The sequence below is a fragment of the Triturus cristatus genome, chromosome 3_1 (assembly GCF_964204655.1).
Source record: "Triturus cristatus chromosome 3_1, aTriCri1.1, whole genome shotgun sequence".
NCBI classification, from domain to species: domain Eukaryota; kingdom Metazoa; phylum Chordata; class Amphibia; order Caudata; family Salamandridae; genus Triturus; species Triturus cristatus.
Genome location: NC_140583.1, coordinates 495421065 through 495445727, shown reverse-complemented (window position 1 = coordinate 495445727; position 24663 = coordinate 495421065). Strand labels below are relative to the sequence as shown.

At 47.1% G+C, this 24663-nt stretch overlaps 1 protein-coding gene across 1 annotated transcript in view; it reads right to left on the bottom strand.

Moving 5' to 3' along the window:
* Positions 1 to 486: 486 nt before the first annotated feature.
* SERF2 (small EDRK-rich factor 2) overlaps positions 487 to 24663 on the bottom strand; it is a 43599-nt gene continuing 19422 nt past the window's right edge. Inside the window, exons 2-3 of the mRNA XM_085644352.1 lie at positions 15556 to 15658; positions 487 to 958 (exon numbers count right to left, since the gene is read on the bottom strand). Of these exons, the coding sequence (XP_085500478.1) occupies positions 895 to 958; positions 15556 to 15658 (167 nt within the window). The 3' untranslated portion in view covers positions 487 to 894. The remainder of the gene's footprint in view (positions 959 to 15555; positions 15659 to 24663) is intronic.

Sequence of the window (24663 nt, the reverse complement as noted above, 5' to 3'; positions counted from 1 at the left end):
TACCTACTGGACTGCAGGGCCCTGAAACAGTTTCATAACATTCAAGTCACTGTTTCATTGCCCTTCAAGGACATTTAATCGTCCCCAAGGGTAGGTACTAAAGGTGTGCTTTTTACTCAAACGGTAAACACAATTAAGGATTTTTCAAGAAATATTCTGTGCTTGTTAAAATGCCATAACCGAGAAGGAAGGTTTACCAAACTACAGATTAAACGACCCATTCACGTCCGAGGATAGTTTTTCAAATAACCTGGGATCCAAAATCTGGAGCAGTGATAAGTAATACTCTGGCAATACCAAATGCGTAGATAAGTGCAATTAACAAGTTAATGGTGTTCAGACACCATTTATTATTGATCATAAAGGAGGTCAGCCCAGCTGGCAGTCTTTTAAGCCAAGACGCACATGCAAGACACATTTGTAACCATATTGGGTCCGGGTTACTTTTGCAACAAAAGGAGTCCACTTAATAAAAAAATACGAACATTAGGAAATAAAAAAAGTTCTTTATTAAATATTATTCGGTGGGCCCAACATGCATACAAAATGTATGGTTCTCTCTTGCTTCATTTTACTGGACCACTTAGTATTACATATGCGGTATACAAGTAGCCCAAGTGAGGAATAAAAACCATAAATGCAAAATTTCTAATTAAAAGACGAGAAGACTGTTATTTATAATATATACACGCACACACAAAGGCATGAAATTAACCGCAGAATTTATGCATTCTATTGTAAAAACAGAGCAGTGAAATATCCAGATCAAGAGGAAAAATACAGCATAATGAATGCACCAAAGGTGGATGTTTTACAACAAAGGCAAATTTAGAAAACCGGTGTGAAGGTGATTGCTTCTTTATCAAGTTAGTCTGCTTTGGTCAGGAAACAATGCTATTTTGGTTCCTCCTTCTTCTCTGCTGCCTTTTTCTGCTTCTGCTGCATGATCTCAGCGTCCCTGTATATGCAAAAATGTCACAGGTCAGCAAAACGACCACAACGCTAAATCCCAACTACCCCTTTAAGGACTTGACCTCTGTCTTAGAAGCATAGCAAATGTGACAAGGTAAATACAACATGTAAATGCATCTTTATTTATTGCTCTCAAAACCAACCAGAAATCAGCTGGCGACCCACCGTTTGAGAAACACAGATCTGTAAGCAATATTCATGATACGGAGGCCTGGCTCACTCCAAACTCTTTGCCCCAGTGGGCCATAGCAATCACGAAAGGAACACAAAGAGAGCCTATAGGAAACAAGCAAGGAACCCCAACTAGCTTGCAGAAATCTTAATCGTGAACATTGCAAGAACATTGCTGTTGGAATGTATGTTGCTTTTGCGAAGGGGGGGGGGGGGGGGGGGGGGGAATGTTAAATTCTGCCATTTCCACATAGAATATAGCCACAGGAAGAATACAGCAATCAGTGAGCCTGAGCAAGACTATCAGTATATAGAAAGCCAGATCTGGCAAGAAGTCTGACATCCTGGGGCACTTAATCAAGTTGTAATTTCTTCTGTAGAGTCTCCCTCCAAAATGTGCCTAAATAACCGCTCTGCTGAAGTACATATGATCAGAGGGTTGAATGTACAATGTGCCGAAATATCCATATACATACTGGTGCTTATTAGATACATATGGGGAATTAGCATAAACGGAGTTTTATATTTGCAGCAAAGTAAATTCTACATCAACCCAAGAGCTTTACATTACACGTTTAATATATAATGAGTTATGACCAGTGTTTGGGCAGATACCTAAACTGATGGGCATACGCCTTAACATGAGCCAATTTACTGAAACTTGGTACGTCTGACTTGACAGTTCTTGCACATCATCCCACTAACCTCCATTAAACTGCTCAGTTACAACATTATACATACTGCTCTCCTCTACATGAAGCACGTCTGTTGACAATGCTAGGTTAAAAGAGCTCTTCCTATCTGTAGTTAAAATACAGTATCTGGATTGAGTCAGAGATTCAGGGTGTTCCTAGATTTAAGGGAGAGAGGCGGGAGAGGGAAAAAGTTTTAGTACTGGGAAATGTCGGCCAGAGGTTCACAGTTACTTAAGAGTTTGACCCAAGACATTGTATAGCTCCACTTGAAAACAATCTGGAGGTCTTTGCAGGGCACTTAAAAACCATTTGATTATCTTAAGTTGAGAAAGACATTGTTCGACCACCTGTGGCAAATCCGCGCCAGTAATCTCACATGCTCTCCATTCCATCTAAATGTTAGCTGCTTCCTAAAATAGAGGACATTCTGTCGGACTCCATCTGCAGCGATAGGGGGGTTCTCCCAGCAGACATGCAACTCGGCCATAACTGGTGGTTGAGGTAGTCCAATTCGACGGCCCATATTACAATGTGGCTGTGCAGTGGGCCAACTAAACCTCTTTCTGCAATGGGCTCGCAGGCTAGTAAGATTTCTTGGATCTAGTGTGCAGGGCAAGAATTATGAACCGCCCCACACCCCAGGCTAAAACAGTTACAATATACTGCCCAGACCAGTACTTCTCTTGGTAAACTAAAGGACTTTATTATCATAGTAAGACAATACAATAATTCAACTCCGATACAATAATGAAAACTGCAACTACGATGCCTAGTAAAGCAGGATCATCTCATGCTTTGGGGAGCAATGTCAGCTCCTACTCTGAATTCAATGGGCAGTCAGACAGCAGCAGCACTAGCTAGCCTTTAGGTGACTTCTTAGCTTGATTTCTGTATGCAGTCCAGTGCGGGGCAAGGCCAGGCCACCACTGGGAGTTTGGGAAAAGCCCTCATAACAGGTTGACTCCGGCTTCACTCTTAAGGGCAGTCAGTAACTTATCGCTGTCCCGCACACCAGGAACATAGCCAGCTTCTCCTGCACATGCCCTCATCCTGCAGGACCAGACTACTTCACACTGGGCAGGCCAGATGCTAAGGGAGTAGGCAAACCCTCCGCTTCTCCGGCATGTTGCAGACTTCAGGTGATGTCTCCTCATCTCTAGGAGACCGGCTGTCATGAAGACACCAGTACTGTTCACAGAGCAGCTCCTGGGAGCACACTGCAGAGCACTCCCATCATTGGTCAAGAAGAGCTTGTAGCAGGAACAAAGTGGAGTGTTTCTTGTATACACATTTTCAAGACAGGGGACATGAATTCACTTTAAGACTTCAGAAACAGTTGGGTAGGCTCCCTTTCAAATGCCATTTTCTGGCTATTCCTCAGATGCACCCGGTTCTAGGTGACTGCTCCTGCAACAGGAAGCAATAAGGATGGCTCAAAGCAGAAGCATCCAAATCAAGGGAACAAAGTGAGATCTCTGCAACTGCCGGTCAATCTTATTGAAGCAGTTATCAGGGACAGACAAAAGCACATGTTCTAGTCTAGAAACTTCCTCACAAACAATAAACAGCAGTCCCATCCCTCACCCTTATCAAATGGCAGTGCTAAGGAAGAATTAATCAGCAGCCCATTGACATTAACGTCTTCATGGTTTTTTACTACAAGTCCAGCCTCCACCCTGCTTCGCTTTAGCATCTGGCCTCCACCCTAATATGCCCTTCGCGGTCTGGGAAAGCTGTCCTTATCCCCTGCCTCGTGGACCCTAAATGGTTTAACTCTCCCCATACTCACAAGTCAAAAAAGTCCTACTACCATACATGCTTTACATATTCACTACATATAGATACACAAGGAAATGTCAGTATATGGGTCCGAGTGTCGCATAACAGTGGAAGAGTAAAATACCGGAACTAATAGGCTCGACTCTCCTGGACATATTAAAAAATAAATAAAAACGAGTTTTAGTACCAATTCACAAAACCGGATACACTGCCACCACTGCTTTTACCGGATGCACTCTGGGGAAAGGTAGTAGTTCAATGCCCACAGGGAGATACACTTGGTGCACTACTCCAGGCAACAGAACGCACATGGTCTAAAGTCTCTGGGCACAGGCTGGATTAGTGTGATGGCAGAGCTAAACTAAGTGTCAAAATCAATTTTACAAGCGTTTGTGCAATCAGGGAAGTGTACATGCCAGTTTACCATGCCACAGCTTCTTGTTATAGTGCACATACAGACTCTGAGAGTCATGAAGTTAGCATGCAAAACCTTGTGTAAATAACCAGGTATTTAATGCAGAATTTCAGATTCTGTTCTCAGGTGAGGTGGAAGAGAGGTCTAGAAGGTGGGAGCACAAAAAGGAAAAGCCAGGACCTCCCATGATCACTTTTGCAAATATGGGTATTTAAAGAAGATATTCTGAATCGGAGTGCACACTGTGATGAGGAATGCATTGGCTATTTCTGCATGAGATGAAAAATAGATGCAAGATTGTGAATGGTTTTTAAATACTATGCATAGGATCTTAAAATTAATCCTATATTTTACGGAGAGCCAAAGGAGTGGTTGAAACAAGAAACATGGAACCTTCTGGGAGAATTAGAGTTCAGTTGTGCTATGGTATTTTTCACAATCTGTAGCAGTTTTCATTCTTTGGCTGGAAGGTCCAGATTGAATTAAAAAATGTAATCTAGTTGAGACCATATTAAGACGGCTAATGCAAATTTAAGAGCATCTGTGGAAAGGTGGACAATTTTCTTAATATGCCTAACCAGAAAAAAGGCATTTATACACTATGGAAAAGATTTGGCATGCAAAGAACGCTCCCCGTAAGTAGTCACTCCCAAACTCTTAGCAGAAGATTTTGGGATGGGAGGCATGCCCAGTACAAGAGGGCAATAAGTGTCAGACCATTGGTCTGTTTTATTGTTCAACCCAATCACCTCTTAAATTTTAGGGAATTTTCACCCATTCAAAATCAGATATACAGCAATATGTTCTGAAAAGCAAGTTTAAGGCGGGTGGACTCAAGTCTCACCAAAATGTGCACGCTTAACACGTTAAAAATATGTGAAGACAGTGTGGATCCCTTGTCGGACTCCAACAGTCACAGGGTGCACCTTTCCCACAAAAGGTGAAGCGGTGCAGTCTGCGCTGGTCTAGCAAGACTGAGGTGGCTCCAAAAAGTGCTACCAGGCCAGCCTAGAGCTATAGTGCATGTGCGCGGGCGCCACGCTTGACCGCGATAACTTTCACGGCCGATTTGATGTTTGATCGCGATCACTTTCACAGCCGCTTGGCAAAGCCAATAGATCTCGCTTTTGGGACCTTATAAGTATTTAGTTATGCAACTGTTGCATGGCTAAACACTTATAGGTCCCAGAGGCGAGACCTATTGGCTATGGCAATGCTTGTTAATATTTGAGTTTGTGTCTTTCAAACGAATTTTCTACATTACTTGTCAAAACACTGTGGCCATTTGCATAAAAAACGTGCTAAAACTTTTCTAGTCCTCCACTCGTCCTCTGTTGGTGTAAATGTCAACAGTAACTATTCAGGTGTAGGTTCAATGCAGAAAAGCATTTCTGGTGCAAACACCACCCTCCAGCTCCTGTCTGTTTAACTGTTGATGCTTTAGCTCAGAGGGGATTTTAGAAACAACGCCCACTTCCCTCTAAATCAACTTTTTAAATTGACTTTGTATGGCCAGGTCTAACCATACACAACACATTAAGAATCTGCACAGCACTAGTATGTATTCACATGGGGCACATGATCAGCTCTGTACTGATAATACATAACCCTTACTGTCTATATGGAAGTATAGTTAAGGATTCTATAGTGAGTCACAGGATACCAGAAGAACAAGTTACTTACCTTCGGTAACGCTTCTTCTGAAGGATACATCTGCCTGTGGATTCCTCACCTTATGAATAGAATCCCACAGCAGTACCTCTCCCGGAGGTGGGTGTCCGCCCTTCTATACCAAAAAGTCCTGCAAAACAGAACGCGCAAAATGGCCATCCCTCACTTCGGAAGCTAAGCAGTAATGCTTCGCGAAAGTGTGGAGGGAGGCCCAAGTTGCAGCCTTACAGATGTCCAAAACAGGAACACCTCTAGACAATGCAGACGTAGACGATTTAGACCTGGTGGAATGAGCATAAATGCCTACAGGAGGCTCCTTACCAGCCAGGGAGTAGCCTATCTTGATGCACAAGATGATCCATCGTGCGCTTGTGCACCGCCTTGTTCTTCATACAACCAGCATATCCAACAAAGCTGGTCATCCTGACGGAAGTCCTCTGTTCTGTCCAAATAGAAGCTAATCGCCCTCTTTGGATCTAAACGATGAAGTCTCTCCTCCTCCTTGGAAGGGTGAGGGGGGAGGATAGAAAGTAGGAAGGGTAATGGATTGACCTAGGTGGAAGGGAGTCACCACCTTAGGCAGAAAAGCAGCCCTGGTCCCAAGTACCATCCTTTCAGCATATATGGTCAGAAAAGGCGGCTTTGAACTCAAAGCCTGGAGTTTCTCACCCTCCTGGCCGAGGTGATAGATACCAAGAAGACCATTTTAAAAGTTGAAAGTCTTAAAGGACAACTATGCATCGGTTCGAATGACGAACCCATAAAAATAAGTTAACACCAAATTCAAGTCCCACTGAGGCATAATAAAAGGAGTGGGAGGAAACATGTTTGTCAGCCCCTTAATAAATCTTAAGACTATAGGAGACTTAAAAAAGAAGGCTGATTAGGTAAACACACAAATGCCGACAAAGCCAATAAATACCCTTTTACAGTGGCCACAGCAAAACCCTGCTGGGCCAAATGAAGAGAAAAACAAAACATCAGATAGATGAGCTTTTAAGGGATCAATAGCTTTCTTTCCACACCACTTAAATTTAGACCACCTGTATGAATAGACAGACTTCGTGGCGTGTCGCCTGGCCGATAATATAACGTCCACCACGTCAGGCGGGAGAGAAAAAGAATTCAAGTTGCCCCGTTCAATCTCCAGGCATGAAGGTGCAGGCTCTGGAGGTGGGGCTGTAGAACTTGGCCCTCCATCTGAGAGAGGAGGTCTGCCCTGAGAGGGAGACAGAGAGGAGGGTGCGACGAGAGGTGGTCTGTATACCACACCCTTCTTGGCCAATCCGGGGCGATAAATATGACTTTGGCCGGTCTTGGCGAATCTTCCACAGAACCCAGGCATCAAGGGTATGGGAGGACACGCGTAAAGGAGTTGTGAGCCCCCAACTCATATGCAACGCGTCCCAACACTCCCTGCCCCAGAAACTGCAGAATGACGGGCAGTGCGCGTTCGTGAGTGGCAAACGGGTCCATCCGAGGAGTCCCCCACGTTTGGAAGATGTATCGGACTACCTCTGGAGGAAGCCTCCACTCGTGGTCGGCAGAGAACTGCCGACAGACTGTCCGCACACACGTTCAGCAGCCGGCCAGATTTGCCATCAAGCACATCCGATGGTCCTGAGCCCAGGACCAGAGTCGCAACGCCTCTTTGCAGAGACGGTACGACCCCCACTCCACCCTGCTTGTTGACATACCACATTGCAGCAGTGTTGTCCGTCAGGACTTGAACCGATGGACCGCAAAGGGAAGGGAGAAAGGCCTTGAGCGCCAAACATATCGCCCGCAATTCCAAAAGGTGGATGTGAAACAACCTTTCTTCTGGAGACCAAAGACCCTTTATCTCCAGATGCCCCAGATGTGCTCCCCACCCTAGGGTAGAGGCTTCAGTTATCACTGTGGCCACCGATGGAGGAAGATGGAAAGGCTTTCCTTGAGACAGATTGCCCTCCACGCTCTGCCCTCCGCTGCAGCTTCTCTGGAGATCCTCAGACTCCCCGAGATCTCTGTTGTGCCGATCCCACTTCCTGCGGAGACACCACTGGAGCGCCCTCATGTGCCAGCATGCATGGTTGACCAACAGGATGCAGGAAGCGAACAGACCGAGCAGGCGACGAACCTTCAGAACTGGAACAACCGCTCCATTGTAAAACAAGGGAATCATTTCCTGTATGTCGAGAATCCTTTGAGGTGGAGGGAACACTCCATGGTATCCAGTACTGCCCCTGTGAACAGGTTGCGTTGTGAGGGCACCAGGTGAGACTTGGGTATATTTATTGAGAAACCCAATTTGTACAACAGCTGGGTGGTTACCTGCAGATGACGACACCATCTCTGGAGACTGCCTTCAGAAGCCAGTCGTCCGGGTATGGGGAAAACCGGAATCCCCAACCTTCTGAGATGAGCTGCCACCACTGCCATCACCTTGGTGAAGACTCTAGGTGCAGTAGTAAGACCAAATGGAAGGACCGCATACTGGTAATGTTGCGACCCAACCATGAAACGGAGATACTTCCTGTGCGACTTCAGGATCGGGGTGTGGAAATATGCATCCTGCAAGTCGATGGACACCATCCAGTCCGCTTGTTGCAGCACCTGAAGAACCTGCGCTAGAGTGAGCATCTTGAATCTCTCCTGCTTGAGAAATGGATTCAAGACTGAGGTCCAGGATAGGACGTAGCCTGTCATCCTTCTGGGGGAATCGGGAAATACCTGGAGTAGCATCCCTTACCCCTTTCCTGCTCCGGAACCACCTCTATCGCACCTTTTTGTAATAGGGTAAGAACCGCCTTCTGAAGGAGAAGCAAATGATCCTAGGTGCAAAACCATGGGCAAGGAGGGGGGAATTTCCTGAAGGGAAGGGCGTACCCATTTTCCACAAGATCAAGAACCCAAAAGTCCGAAGTTATTAATTTCCAGTCTTGTAGAAAATGGGTAAGCCAACCTCCCACAGGACCCACATGATCCAGGACGGTGGATCTAGGGCTGCTTTCCTGCATTACCGAGAGGGGAGGTAGAGGAGGAAGAGGGATGTCGTTCCAACTCCACGAAGGTGACTTCTGCCTTTACCTCTGTAGGATTTATAAAGAGGGTTTTGCTGCGGTTGTTGTTGCCGAGGCTGACGGGAACGAAAGGAAGACTTCCCAAAACCACGGTATCTTCTGTAACCATACACTCATGACTGAGACTAAACCCAGAGATTTTGCTGTGGCTTTACTGTCCTTAAATCTCTGAAACGCCAAGTCAGCTTTTTCCCAGAAAAGCTTAGAACCGTCAAAGGGAAGGTCTAAAAGGGCAGCTTGCACATCAGGTGAAACTCCTGAAGATCTTAACCATGCATGCCTCCTAGTGGCAACAGACGAACCAAGCACCCTTGCCACCTAATCTGCAGTGTCCAGACCAGACTGGATTACTTGGCGAGCAGCCGCCTGGGAGTCCATCAAGACCTCACCTAAATTGCTCCGATACTCTTTCGACAGCTTAGGGAGAATCTGCTTGGCAGAGTCCAGAAGGGCGTGGATATATCTGCCCAAGAGACATGTCGCATTTGTGGATTTTAATGCCATACTGGCCGAAGGAAAAAAACTTTGCAGATTCCTCAAGCTTTAAATCTCTATCAGCCGGTGCTTGAGGAAAAGAGCCAACCGACTGTTTTGAACAAGAAGCTTGAACTACCAAACTTTGAGGTGACGGGTGAGAAGAAAGAAAGTCAGGGTTCCCTGGTGCCGGTCTATATCTTCTAGAAACAGATGTAGAAACTGCAGGAGCAGAAAGAGTATTACTCCAGACTTCTAATATCGGCTCCGTCAGGGCATCATTGAATGGTAAAAGAGGTTCCACCATAGCAGGAGAAAAAAGCACCTCTTAAACGATTGGGCTTGTATTCAGCTGTAGATCCAACAGTTCAGCTGCCTTCTTGATGACCACATAAGGAGCTACATCCTTCGAAGGAGAAGCCTTCTGTAAAGCAAAGTCCCCTTCCGAAGAGACATCCAAACCACTTGCTTCACACAAGTCTTCCAATAAGTCACTCATAAATTGCCCCTTCCTCTATGTAACCAGCCCGATATTGCTCCTCTTCAATCAGCCTTTGAGCTTCTCTTCTAGAACGCATCCTCGGCTGCGGCGTCAGCTGCGCCATTGGCTCCAGCAACTGCGTCGAATGAGGCTCCGTGACAGGGACCCACGAACGAACCCTGGAAGAAAGGACGCTAGACAGAGCCGGAGACTACTCAAGCAGCGTCGGAAACTGCCATGACTGCGCCATCGGCATATAAGGCATAAAAAGGGGCAGGAGGATAATGCTGAGGCACGCCCAAATTAAACGCCAAAGGACCCATGGGACCCGAAGGTGCTCCAGAGGGGCATGTGGCTCTGGTAAAAATACCATACATCGCATTCATGAAGTGCGATGGATCAGAACCCGGGTGCCGGGAACGAAGGATACTGCACCGGTTCGACTTCCTTGCGAGGAGTCTCCAGAGTTGGATCAACTGGAGTCACAGGTGGAGTCACAGGTGGAGCCACAGGAGCAGCAGGAGACTTCCTCCACTGGATTCGAATCTCTATCGGAAGCCGGAGAATCAACCGGCGACGGAGAACCCAAAACAGGAGACCGGCCTGGCGAAGCCTGTGGAGACTCAGCTGGTGAAGAAGAAATAACATCCTTGGTACGACGTTGAGGAGCAGGAGAAGGGGACTTCGAAGCTCGAGACTTGGGCGAACAACGTCGAGACCCATGTCTGTCTTCTTGTGCCTTCTCTTTGATCAATGCAAAGTCGACGACCGACTTTTTACGACCTCTTTTCTCCTTTGACATGTAGAACTTGCCCTCGCTTTCCTTCAGCGCCTAAGGATTTATTTTTCTGCAGGATGAACAACCTTCGACGTTGTGATCACTAGAAAGACACCAGAGACAGTCATCATGCGGGTCAGTAATTGACATGTGACCTCCGCATTCCTTGCAGGGCTTGAAACCCGACTTCCTAGGAACACCGTCGAAAACAATAACAAATAAAGTCTTGAAACAAAGTAGCAGTTGAAAGACAGGAGAGTCCCAGAAAATCCGTTAGCTTGTAGCGCAGAAAAAAGGAACTGACATCACGCCAACATGGTCTTCTTATGGCTCCAGTGACGTCATGCGGAGCTGCGTGTGGAGCCATGGCGCTGTGACGGACTCGCCGGCTCAGAGAGCTACGAAGAATTTCCGGAATGTTGGCGCAGAGGGGATACTCATAAGGTGAGGAATCCACAGGCAGATGTATCCATCAGAAAAACGAATCCAGTAAACAAGGTTCAAGAAACAATTCATATAATTTGGCATAATCTATGGTGTGCTTTGCCCAAATCAAAGTGAGCAATTCGAAGCGCCCAATACTACAGCACATTACACATTTACTGATTTTTGTTCCCACTTAGGTATGCATTCAAGATCCTATTCAACCACAGGTTGTGTGGTGGTGAGCAAGTTCAGGTTTACAGCTACCACAATGTGGTTTTTACCTACATTTCATGTAAAAGAGCATTTTGTTTGAGGCTAGATACTCATTCAACAGTCATGTTATTAAATCACAAGAGATATTGGTTTCATTTTCAAGAAAATGTTGTTCCAATAAAAGCAAACAGGAAGACACGTCCACCGATAGGGAACATACAACCATGTCCACAAATGTTTCCCAAGCACATCTGGTAGTTTCCTCTGATAAGGTCATCAGATTTAATTTAGGGAGCTTCGAATTTGCTTCTGGGATGAGTTCTATCGGTTTCCACTCATCAGTACATACATGAAAGATCTCTCAGATTTAATGTCCTTTTGAGCAGTTGTCTATAGGCTTTGGAACAGTAGACAGACTATCATGGCAGAAAATGAAATAGGTTTTAATTGTTTTTATAAACCTCACAGGACCTAAAAACTGTTAGATTTCTCATAGATGCCGATTCAGAATCATGATCTACAATACAGTGGTAAAGGTGGCAGCAATAAGGTCCTAGTTATTCACAAAACTAAATGCTTCTAAAAAAGTATGGTTATTTGGATTGGGAGTTTAAGTGATTTGCCCAGAATCTTCCATTATGAGCAAACTGTGGCAGACAATTAAGCACAAAGAAATAGAACGGGTGAGACATTAAACTCACACTTAACGGTCAAAGTCCAACATCTAAACACTGCAGACTGCCCTAAAAACAATGGCTGTTTCACACAGCATAGTTATTCATATGGCAAATAAGGGTCCTAAACACCAATGGGCTCTGTCTGCATAAATAAAATACCAAACAATATCCAGTTTTATTTTTGCTCCATAAATTAGTACTTCTTAGTATTTGCTCACTACACATTTTCTTTGGTAGGCTGCTGGAGCTGAGCAGTCATTTGCAAAGTGGAAATAGTTTTTCTGCTGCTTTAAAAAACGTTAGGTTGAGGCTCCTAATTAAAATCTTAACAGTCCCTAAAAAGCTTTGAGTGCAGGTGAGCTGTAAAATAAAGCCGCTAAGTGTGGATTCCTCACACCATCCTCTTCTCTTCCAAGCTTCTTCCTCCGTTTCTCATGCCTGCAACTTGTGACTGTCTACTAATGAGATGGTCTGACTTCCCGTTAAACCTGAAAAAGATAAGTGATTGTTCTAACAAGATCACTCACCCTATTAGCCTTGCATCTTCCAAGTTCTGCACATTTATACAAACAGCAGTTTTGCGGTTGAGTCCAGGAGGTGTTGGGCGTCCCATGTCCATTTTTAGGTTTAGCATTTGAGACCTCTTGAACATACTTTAGTATATACTTCTATGTGTATGTACTTTGTGGGCTCTGGAGATCAGCCCTAGGACTGGTCTGCTCCGCTTAAGGACTTTTTCTGTTTAACTGCCTCTATTTAACTTTGATAGAAAACGACAAGCAGAGGTCAGTAAAATACCAGTCACTTTAGCATTCTCTAGATTCCAGTCAATAGAAATTGTCTTCCACAAGCACCCTTAGACAATATTTTTTTTAAATATTGTATTTTTCAGTGACAGGACCACCAAAGGCCCCGATTTTGTATTCAAAACAGAGCGTTGGGTTTTACCATTACCAGCTGAAAGGCAATATTTCTTCCCATGTGTTCACATACCTGGCTTGTGACGCAGTTTGGTGATTACTTTCCCACTATGTTAAAGAACAGTAGATGTCTCAGCACCCAGGATAATGTGCTGCATAGCTAAATACATATAAGGTTCCAAAGGAGAGACAGATTACATTGCAAATGCTTGTTTTCCTAAGCCATATAGTGCAGCCCAGCTACCATCCCAAGTTGCAGGAACTACCGCCACTCCACCCAAATATGAACAGAACTAACATTAACAGATGGCATGGAGCTTTCTCCTCTTGCACCCTGTAGTGTCAATCAATCAGGAAATTATAAAGCGTGCTACTCACCCGCAAGGGTTTCAAGGCGCAGGGTGTGGGGGAGGAGGGGGAAGAGAAAGAGGAGGGTGTGCAGCTCCAGTGCAGCCGCAGACCCAGGTTCGGAGGTTCTTCCTGAAAGTGTGAAGGTTGGGAAAGCGTCTGATGTTGACAAGGAGCTCGTCCCAGGTCCAGGCAGCGATGTAAGAGAAAGCTCTTCCGCCTGCTCTGGTTCTGTGAATGCAGGGGTCTCTGCGAGGGCGAGTTCTACAGATGGGAGGTTTCGCTTGTCCGTGGAAGGAGACTCTCGTTGAGGTATTTGGGTCCAATGTTGTGGAGGGATTTGTAGGCGTGGGTGAGCAGTTTGAAGGTTACTCTCTTCTCGACAGGGAGTCAGTGAAGGTCTTGTAGGTGTTAGGTCATGTGTTTGTGCCGAGGGGTTCCGAGGAAGAGTCTGGCTGCGGCGTTCTGGATGGTTTGTAGCTTGTGGAGAAGGGTTTTGTTGGTTCCTCCGTAGAGGGTGTAGCCCTAATCCAGCCTGCTGGTTATGAGAGCGTGGGTGATTGTTTTTCTGCATTCTGGAGGGACCCATTTGCATTCTGGAGGGACCCATTTGAAGGTCTTGAGGAGGATCCGGAGGCAATTGAAGCAGGTGGAGGCGATGAAGTTGATCTAGTGGGTCATGGTGAGGGAGGAGTCTAGGATGATGCAGAGGTTCTGTGCGTGGTCTGTCGGGGTGGGTGGGCTCCCGAGGGCGGCGGGCCACCAGGTGTTGTCCCAGGCAGAGGTGGAGGGTCCGAGGATGAGGACCTCGGTCTTCTCCGAGTTGAGCTTTAGGCAGCTGTTTTTCATCCAGGCTGGTACGTCCCTCATTCCCTCCTAGAAGCAGAGTCTGGTGTTTTCTGAGTTATTTGTGAGGGAGAGGATGAGCTGGGTGTCGTCGGCGTATGATACTATGCTGAGCCTGTGTTGTCTGACTGGCAGGCGAGGGGGACCATGTAGATGTTGGAAGAGCGTAGGGCTGAGCGAGGATCCTTGGGGAACTCCGCAGTTGGTTTGTGTGCGGTCAGAGAGGAAAGGAGGAAGCCTGATCTTCTGGGCAGTGTCCATTTAACCATTAATTTGGATATATCTTAAAGTCTACTGGATTAAGTGACAGCAGAGGTTAGCCTTCCTTGTGACTTTCACATACTGGTCACAGTCTGACTTTTTTTAAATGTTTTTTTAAAGTTGTACTGTCATTACATGAGAATCCTTGTTGGTTGTACTAATGTCTTCCTAGAATGTTTATTTACTGATTAGAATGTATGATGTGGCTAGAAGCCACACTCCCTGCATTTGTGGCCCAGTAAAAAGTACATTTTTCAAATGGGCGATATTCACGGGGACCAAACCCCACCTGGTATTGGACAGCTGAACTTAATCTAGAATATAGCCACAGAATTACCAAATTTAAGCTTACTTCATTTTCCATCTTATTCTTCAGCATCCGTGCACGTTCCGAAGTTCTACAAGATGCATGAAAGCTGCACCTTTTAAACCTGTAGGGTTTAAGCCTTTTATGGAAATGAACAGAGAAGACCGTAGGCAGTATACAGTTACAATAATGGCTGCCCACCATCCACGAGTGCTCAGTCAATTCATGCACCACATCAACCTCATCCTCCGAGTATTATGAAATGCCAAGTAACTAGTGCCCTACACCCCTACCCACAACCACCACCAGACCAGCCTAAATGACATGCTTGACTCAAGTACTTGAAAGATAGCTTGGCATCTGGCTTCATGCAAGATTGAAACAGGACTGAAAGACTCTTGGGTAGCTGGTTTGCAGGCACCCATCCTGGCACCACGTTTACCACCGCAGCTAGAGCCATTGTAGGTACAAGTGGACCCTCCATGTACTCAATCTCTATTCTTGTTATAACCAAGTTGTGCTCTATAACCATCAAGAGACCATATTGAACCTCAGAAACCAATCGCCGGAAGTTTGAGGGTGCCGTTAATGCATGCTATTGTATACAATGCTAACCACGAAACTAATCTGCCACATCCCAAATAATGATGCTGCTTGAAGATCTGAAAGTCAGTATCAATTTGCAACATCGTTTCCCAAATTTGAAACTCGTTTATAAGATAGGTGACTGAGTAGTAGTGCAAGCAGATGGCTTTCAGGTTCCAAAATAAATAAAAGTATAAAAAAGGTATGCAGTAGCAATTGGCTGATGCATGTTTTTAATCTTCAATTTATTCCACAAACAATTCAATCAAGTCAAAACAGCTCATTTCAATGACTGCACTTCAGAGTGCCCATATACATCCTGCTATGCAACAGGAATATTCCAATCCTGGTAGTTAATCTCCACCAAATCTAAAAGTTCCGAGTCTAATCTTAACAAACAAGCTTGAAGACGTGAATCAAGAAATAGTGTTTCCCTTTAGTACATCGGCTGGATTGTGTTGTGAAAGAATTTACCTCTGCTTGCGGGCAGCGGCAGAAAGGCCATCTTCTGGCTTTTTCCCTTTATCCGAATTCTTCTTCAAGTTCTTTTGTCTGGCAAGTTCACGCTGGTTTCCACCTGCAAAAACGCCAGTATGAATAAATCTTTTTAAATTTTCAAAAAACCCAGGAGTATACCCTCCACATTACCCTGCTATTTTATTTTTAAAAATAAAGAGACAGAGGAAGTTTATGCAGCTTTCAAAAGCTGGTACCCTGGCCATCAATGAATGAAGGAACAGCTGTTTTTATTAACCTTATGGCCAAATGTACAACCAACCTAAAAAAATATAGGTTAATATTCGTAAGCGAATTTGAAGCCTTAGCTAGGTTGCAAATTCTTAAGATTAACAATACCCATTTAACCACAGGATTACTCTGTGCAACAATGATCTCTAGTCGAGGAAACTAGCACGAACAGAAGTGCCACAGCACACAGTTTGTGGGTCTAGATTTTATGTCAGGACAGGAAGCGAGGATTACGCTAAATTCTCTCTTCACTTTATTTATAGCAGCCACTGGGTTAATAACAAAAATACTTCATTTCCTAGGAACCCCAGGGAAACGAGTCAACAGTCCAACAATAAGAAACGTCCAATCAGATAGAGGCAGGACTCATTGATAGTACTTTGTTGTCAACGCCTCTTTTTTCGTTGCTCCGGAGAGAAGTTAAGTGCCTCCGGCCTTTAGATTACTTTACGGTTGCAGGTTTAAACTGTGTAATTGGTCTCAAATTGAAGCCAGTGCAGTGATTGCTGATTGTCAGTTGTTGCGCAGCTGTGGGAGCCCTAGTCGCTCCTCCGCAGCCGCTTTCGATTTACATTTGGGCACAGTGTTGCCCGGCGGCCTTGCAGTACAGCGTTTCTGCCACTAGGGGGAGCCACAATCCTTTATCGCGCATCTCACTGACCCTAGCCGGCACACATTCATTTTCCTGTCAGTAGCGCGACCTGTCAGCTTCCTGCAGCCTCTTTACAGTGCCCGGCACACCTGGAGCTCAACGCCTTCAGGAGAGGGTCTGTAGCATGTTGCATTTAAATATTAATACTGGGGACACTTACCCAGACATGCCCAATACCCCACTCTCCCCCCTCCCATTAATCATCAATTGATTAGCTGCAAAATCCGGCGAATAGATCTTCCAAACCTAGTGCCTGGATAGCTCAGTGCTCCCCAGCCATGCATGATACTGAAGAGACCCATCAGGTAGAAGTGTGTCACTCCACCCTGGTAGTGAAGACCCCCCAGGACTAGTGTCTGCTACCTCTAGCAGGGCGTGCCCCACCAGCACCGCTCCAAAAGCAAAAAAGGACCCACACGCCTGGCATGGACTTGGACGCCCTTTGACAGGCTAAAGAGGGCCTTAATGGACCATGCCCAACCCCTGTCTGCAGAATTGGGGCCTTCAGGGTTGCAACCAACAGGGTAATCTTTCTCCTCAGACCCACCCACGACCCCACAGGGAACAATCTCCCACTCAGATTCAAAGGCCGTGTACGAGTACGAGCCGGGATCTAGTCCATGACACCCTCCCTCCCCCCCAATGCCCTAGAAATATTAGCAGACGAAAGACCCCAACCGGACTCAACTATGCGGAATCCGGCGAGCTTGGGACATTTACGCTCCTCTAAATGGGCCTCCGCAAGGAAATTTGCGACATTTGCCACGGGGGGGGGGGGGGGGAAGAGAGAGAATAAGCTGCTAGACAGGTGTGGAGCTGCCTGCAGACGGAAGCCCACGGGAGATAAATTAGCGTTCTTTCCAGATATTGCCAAAGCTTTTGAAAACTACACCCCCCCCCCCCCCGGATAGGGCAGAAGTTGCATCCAGGACCTTGATCTCCCCTGAAATTGTGTCTGGAAGGGCATGAAGAGCCATTATCTGTTTAGGGAACGACGTTAACTACAAGATAGGTCAACCCTAAACCAGGGATCTTGCCACATCTGCGCCTGGCCCCGGGGGGGAGGGGGGGGGGGGCTTGTTTGGTGACCCTTTCATTAGAGAATTAGGGAAATCCATGCAGACCTTCAACTCACTGGACAAAGCCCAGGCGTCAATGAAATGCAGATTTACACCCCGGGTTTATCATCAGGGCTGGCCAATGTAGCTTGCGTTTGGCAGAATCAACAGGGGTGGGGGGAGTGGGTTGGAGGGGGGTCTATATATACAAGAAAGCTATTTATTAGCCAATCCTTCTCCATGCATGCAAGGGGCTTCGTAAGCAATCTTTTGCTGGTCGGAAAAAAAAAAAACCCCCGCCAGCAAACAGCTCCATGTGATAAACCTGAAGGAATTCAACGAGTGGTTGGTGTATCGCCACTTGAAGACGAAGGGCATCCATCTGTTGCGGGACCTCCTTTACCCAACGACTAAATGGTGTGCCTCGATCAAGGACGCCTATCTAACCATCCCCAAGACGCTTCCTTCAATTTCAATGGCCATGGGGTAGGTTCAAGTTCCCCATGCTTCCTTTCGGCCCATCATCCGCCCCGTGGTGTTAGAAGCCCTCAGGGCCAGAGGCATTAGCCTCATTTATTTGGACATCCTCCTCATGGATCTATGTCCTCAAGTCCTCTCACAACATCAGCAGACAACAGTGACTCTACTAGAATCCCTGGCTTTTATCAAGTCAGCAGAAGTAGATCCCGACCCAATCTCAGTCTCTGGTATTTCTGGAATTCGTAGTGGACTGTCCATGCCACGATCAGTCTTCCTTCCAGGAAAATGATCAAGATCAAACATGAGCTGAGCCACCTGGTGGCCAGACCTTCCACCTCCCTATGACTATTAGAAGGGCGGTAGGGCTTCTGTCGCCTTCCATCCATCCAAGTGATCTTTCCAGGACCTCTGCACTATTGCGCTCTCCAAAGGCTGAAAACCTTTATTCTCAGGAGAGAGCTCACATGTTCCCAAACGATTCCCCTATCGGAGGAGGTGCGAGAGGATATTCATTGGTGGCTGGCCCATATGGAAGCCTGGAACGGCAGTGCAATATTCGGCTCACTTCTGGACCAGGTAATAAGAGTTGGATGCCAACGGCACATGCTGGGGGTCCAGGTGTGGGGACAATTTCACAGGAAGTCTGTGGTCCTCGCAAGAGCTACACATGCACATCAATGGCCAAGACCTCCGGGCGGAATTGTTCGATATGCGGTGCTGGACCAAGGATCGTGCTCAGTCTTGTGTCTTCCTGAAGATGGACATCGTAGCAGCAGTCCACTACATAAACCATCTTGGGGAGAAGACAATCCAATAATTTGTCAGACTTGGCCCGCAGATTCTGGGATTATCGCTTAGAGGACCAGATCTGTGTCTCAGTAGAACACCTACTGGAGATGGCCAGTCAGGTTGTAGATTGGCACTCCCGACATCTCCAGGACGCGAGCATCTGGCATCTACATCCATCAGTGTTCCAAGCCCTTTGCAACACGTGGGTTTGCATCTCCGATTCAAAAATATTTTAGTTGGATTCGGGGACATCAGCCAGGGATGCTTTCATCCAGGAATGGCAACAGAAACAAGGCTTTTCTCCTGTTCGCTAAGATCATGCGCCTTTCAGCCCAGGTCCGAAAACAAGTGCCGGATGTCCTTCTAGTGACCATGAACTGGAGATAGCATGTCTGGTATCCAGATCTTCCAGAACTTTCTTGGGATTCTCCAATCCTACCACTCTTTCTGGATCTCCTTGGGGTCCCGGTGGGAAATCCCCATCGTCTAGTTTCGGAGGAGGTATCGGTCGCTTAGGGCCTGCAGGATGTGTTTGAAAGTCCTGGGCCTTTCAAGACAGGCTGAGACCCTCCTCTCTAAGGCCTGGGCACACAGTACTATCAATCGCTATCAGTCATCATGGACTAGATGGCTGGGCTCGTTAGAGACATCTGAATCTCGTGGGGGTACACATTGTCCAGGTTTTGGTTTTCAGATTCCACCTTTAAGAGGTTTGATTCCAAACCAGTTCCTAGTGTTGCTTCGCTGGTTGTGGGTACATTCTGAACTAGCATAATCCTCACCTCCTGTCACGACAGAATGAGAATGAAAAAATTCCTAGCTATTGTAAAGGAAAGTTTCAATTCTATTACAGACAGGGAGGCGAGGATTAACACACCAGTCTTTGGACCTCTCCCTTTCCTATGAGCAGTTTGTTAGTCACGTTAAGGTGGGTATGTCTGCATATGGAGATTTATATGTGGTCATTGTTGTGAATTAACAATATGGATTATGGTAGGAAGTTATGTAATTCATGCAATCTTTCCAGCCTTATTCACTTACATTTATTATCCCCAGAATCGGAAGGGGCGAAACAGGCACAGAATCATCACTATCCGTCTGCAGTCACAGAAAGAAAGAGAAGGTGCCGACAACAACAGAGGACAATCAAGGAGTCCTGCCTCTATTTGATTGAACATAGTTTGTTGGAATGTTGACTTTTTTGCCTGCGGTTCATGGGAAATTAATTCTTTGTTGTTGTTCACCAAATGGCTGCTGTAATTAAGTGGCGAGACTATAGGGGAATCCTCGCCTCGGTCCTTAATAGGACAAACTTTCCTTTACGATAGCTAGGAAATATTTCATTCTTACAGCAAGTTAGCTGTACAGCCATATGCAACCAATAGGCTAAGCTGGTAGGCATGCAACACAACTTAAAGTAACAGTAAACTAAGGCCCTAATTGAAGTGTCAAATTATAAATTACCCTGCGATTTCTGCATATTTTCCCCTCAATATACCACCTGTTTTCAGTGGAATATCACTCACCAGTGGTGTCCCTGATGAGATTATAATCCCTATGGGGGAAGTTACCAGGCCATCAGAATTGACAGGCAACTTGTAACGAGTGCCCAATTAGTCATGAAAAGCTAAAGGTGAGCAGTGTAGATGCACGGTTTATCCAAAGTTTCTTCTATGTATTCGTCGATTTAAAAACCATTAACACCATCTTCACACATGCATCAGTCTATAAATAAAGTTAAAACAACTGTGCACTTAAAGGCTACGATTGGGAGTCATCTTTCTTAACAGAGTGATGTAACTGAGCCTAACCTACAAAGAGGATAATGTTTGAGACGTTTATGCACCAACAGATGCCACAGAACTTGAAAGAGGTGCCATTTTATCACCTCAGTGAAACAGATTGTATTATACTAGCAAACCAGTAGGGGCGGCAACCTATTACAATTAAATAACTTGTGTTCAATTAGTCAGGTTTAAGAAGTTTACTTAATCTTTACTGCAAGCGAGCACAGGACCGATCCCTCCTCCACCACAAAAAATGTGGTTTGAGCAATAATTGCCTGTCAAATCTTCAAGCTATCCAATAAATGTATAATTTTTTTAAGTATCTCCAATGTAAGAACTTTTGGAATAACATCCGAATTCAAGGGGAGGTTCTCTCATGTCCATTGAAAGCTGGTAGTACAGAAGGTTGTGAAGTAAAGTGGCAACAGACTTACTATTGGGGGGGGGGGGGGGGGGGGGGGGGGGGGGGCGGAGCTTGCCGGCATCTATGGCGGTCGTGCGAGCACTGAGCTCTCCACAATTGCCCTAATAAAGTCCTTAAACTGATCCTGCACGGCAGAGCTAAAAAGAGAACAGGAAGGTGGAATTCCTTTTTGACCTGGCGGGGCTGTGTGCAGACCTCTTCAGCCGGCAGCGGGGCCTGGAGGAGTACATACGGCGAGCAGTAACATCCTCGGCGGACCAGGCCGACATCCCCGGACTGTCCCGAGACGCTCCCAGACGTGCGTGGCACAGCGTGCGACAGGGTCAACTGTGGCCAGCCTGGTCGCACGTACTCCGCAACATATCAGGAGTGAGACGGTAATACCACGACGCTGACGCCTCCGGAAGGGAGGGCAAGCACAAGCTGCTCCATAGGGGGCAAGGAACGGTCACAGTGAGGTGAACCTCTCATTCAGCGCATGTCGTTACTGTGGGACTGCCAGTATCGGTGGATTAGACCGGGCTGAGCTGACACAGCCCTGGACAACCGGGGGACCCCTGGCTAATGGCAAGCATATCAAGCGGAGAGGTCACACACGGTGAACAATTCTGAACTGGGACATTGTCCGGAACGCTGGCTTATATGGTGAAGTGTGCACGGGGCGCTCAGGGTTGAGGCGAGGCTCTCGGCGCCTCCGGGGAGGAACTCTTGGCACAGTCCTTATCTAATAGCCCGAGTTAAGATCCGCAGCGGCCAGGGGAGTCAGCGCTGTGGGCAGGCTCGTGAAGGGCTGCAGTGGGGCGACCCTGGAGCTAAGTGATGACGAGGCAAGCGGGCTCCATCGGTGTTGACTGCCCCTCCCCACCCTCTCGGGGAGTCGCCATTTTGGAAAACAGGGCCAGCGTGAGGAGTACCCATTTGGACCACGCTTCTATCTGACCTGGGCTCTGGGTCCCACAGATTCACCATGGGTAAAGGCGACAAGACACAGCCTAAAATATCTTTCGATCAACATAAAGCGAAGGGATCTGCTATGCTGGTGCCGGAGGTGTGCCCCCGTAGCACTGCCCCGGAGAGCTCTGTGTGCGGACATTAGAGAAATGTTAGTAACAGTGGAAAAGGGCCTGCAGGGCAGTCTGGCAGCGATCGGTACCAAGATCGACGCACTCTCATACCGCATGGATCGCATGTCGGAGCGGGTGGACAAGCATGCGGAGCGACTGGACATGACTGAGAGGAGGCTCACGCAAGCGGAGGAAGCGCAGACGGAGTGGGATAAAGATCGCAAACAATTCAGCCGACTGCTTCAGGTCATTCAGGATAAGTCGGAGGACCTGGAAGCCCGCTCGAGGAGATCAAACATTCGCATAATGGGTGTGGCGGAGTCAACACAAACCGGCAGGATGGAGCCTTTTGTGGAAAAACTATTGCTTGCGCTATTGGGGGAGGAAGTGTTCTCTCCAATGTTCGTAGTCGAAAGAGCTCATCGTTTGCTGGGGCCCCGCCCAAGGCCAGGTGCACCAGCGAGACCAATAATAGCAAAGCTGCTGAACTACAGGGACAGAGATATGGCCCTGCGGGTAGCTAGAGAAAAAGGGAAGTTGCAATTTGAGGGAATGGACATATCCCTTTACCCTGACTTCACGGCAAAAGTCCAAGAAGAACGGAGGCATTTCGCACCGTACAAAACACAACTTCGCGACCTAGGTCTGGATTATGCGATGCTATACCCGGCAAAACTCCGGATAAACAGGCAAGGCCATTCACATTTCTTCACTGACCCGAGGGAACTGCAGAGATCTTTGAAGGAATGGTCTAAGGAAAAGCGGAACAGTCCCCGGGGTCAAAATGACGCACTTGCTGATGCATCACGTTTGGAGGAGCAGGATTGGTTTGCTGTAGGTGGCTTGGCTCTGCAAACGGCCACACTGTCTGGGACTGCTTGTTGGGTGGGGGGGGGGGGGGGGGGGGGGGGGGGGGTGTACACAGCCTTGGAAGTGAACGGAGTGACTGGTGCTGAGTGGATAACAACGGATGGTGTAGCCCCACATGAGGAATACGCAGTTGCTACCTGGTGAGACCTTTCCGATATATCGATTATGAATAGTAAGTGTGGTCATGGGCTCATGGGTTCCTTTGGGGGGGGGGGGGGGGGAAGGGAGTGTATTCACTATTGCTGGCTGATGATCTGATTGCTAATGCCTGCTAGATCTGGGGGACCCTCCCTGGTTTGTTCCATCCATTTGCTTTGATAGGCTGCAACTGGGACTACTTGACGGTGAGCAGGTTCGTTACAAATGCCCATTAGGACTATCAGGAATGCATTGCTAGGCTTAAGACTTGGATCACAATGCGTATGGTGGGGATACCCCTGGAACTAATGGTGGAGGAAGGAGAACGGCTCGCACCGTACGACTATATGGGGACAATGGTGCGGGGGCACGCCTGTACTGTAAGCTGTTGAACGGGTTGGATTTACTTTGCCTGGTGACCTCTGCCCTAGAGCTATTGGCTCAAATGTTCCCTATGGGGGCTGGTTTGGGGAATGTTCAAGGTGTTTATTGGGATTGGGGGTGGGTTTGGGTCCTGTCTGACCAGGTTGGGGGTGGTCGGCTTTGGATGGGGGGGGGGGGGGGGGGGGGTGACAATAGGGGGATGCTTGGGGAAGGGGGTACACACGGCACGCTGAGCGACATGTCTTCTGATTCATCTCTATGTGTTCGGTCTGATTTATCTCTATGTGTTCGGACTAAGTCACCTTATGGCGGGGATGTTAGACCCTAGAGTTACGAATGGTGACAGTGGTTCTGCGGCTGAGAGCACGGACGTGGAATGTTAGAGGGTTGAATGATTTTCGCAAACTGCGAAAAGTGCTGAATTATTTCTACAGGCATCACATCAATCTGGCCCTTATACAAGAAGCACACCTCCCACTTACGAGTAAAATACTTTCTGCAAAAGGCCTAGCGGGTAATAGTGTGGCGGCAGGCTTCACTACACACTCCAGAGGGGTGGTCACATGGGTAAACCCACGATCAAAATTGAAACAAACTTTACTGGAAGCGGACTCGGAAGGTCGTTATTTAATTGCTAGATGTGTCGGGAAAGGACACGAACTAGTGGTAGTTAATGTGTATGGCTCCAATTATGATAATCCTGAGTTCTACGCCACACTGGCCGCACTTTGTAGGAAGCACATACACGCTAGAATGGTGTGGGGAGGTGACTTAACTTCACATTTAACCCGAACATCGACCGCTCTTCGGGGCCGATGCGTCGCCCGGCGGCTGCGGCCTTAAACATGCAAGCGGAACGGACTAGACTTGACCTGGTGGATGTCTGGAGACATGAACATCCTGGGAAAGGGGGATATACACACTATTCTGCATTTCATGACGTGCACACCAGAATTGACTACTGGCTAGCCTCGCAGTCTATGCTTACGGTGATTAAGGGGTGCGTGGTTCTACCACGCACACTTTCGGACCACTCCCCTCTTCTTTTGATACTGGATACTCCGGTCAAAAGAATCCCCCCCCGTTTACATGGCGGCTCCCACCCTACTCACTGTTAGATGAAGTGTTTAGGGGCGAATTGGCGGAGGACATAGATACCTTCTTTGACAACTTGGGTTCTGTTCAGAGC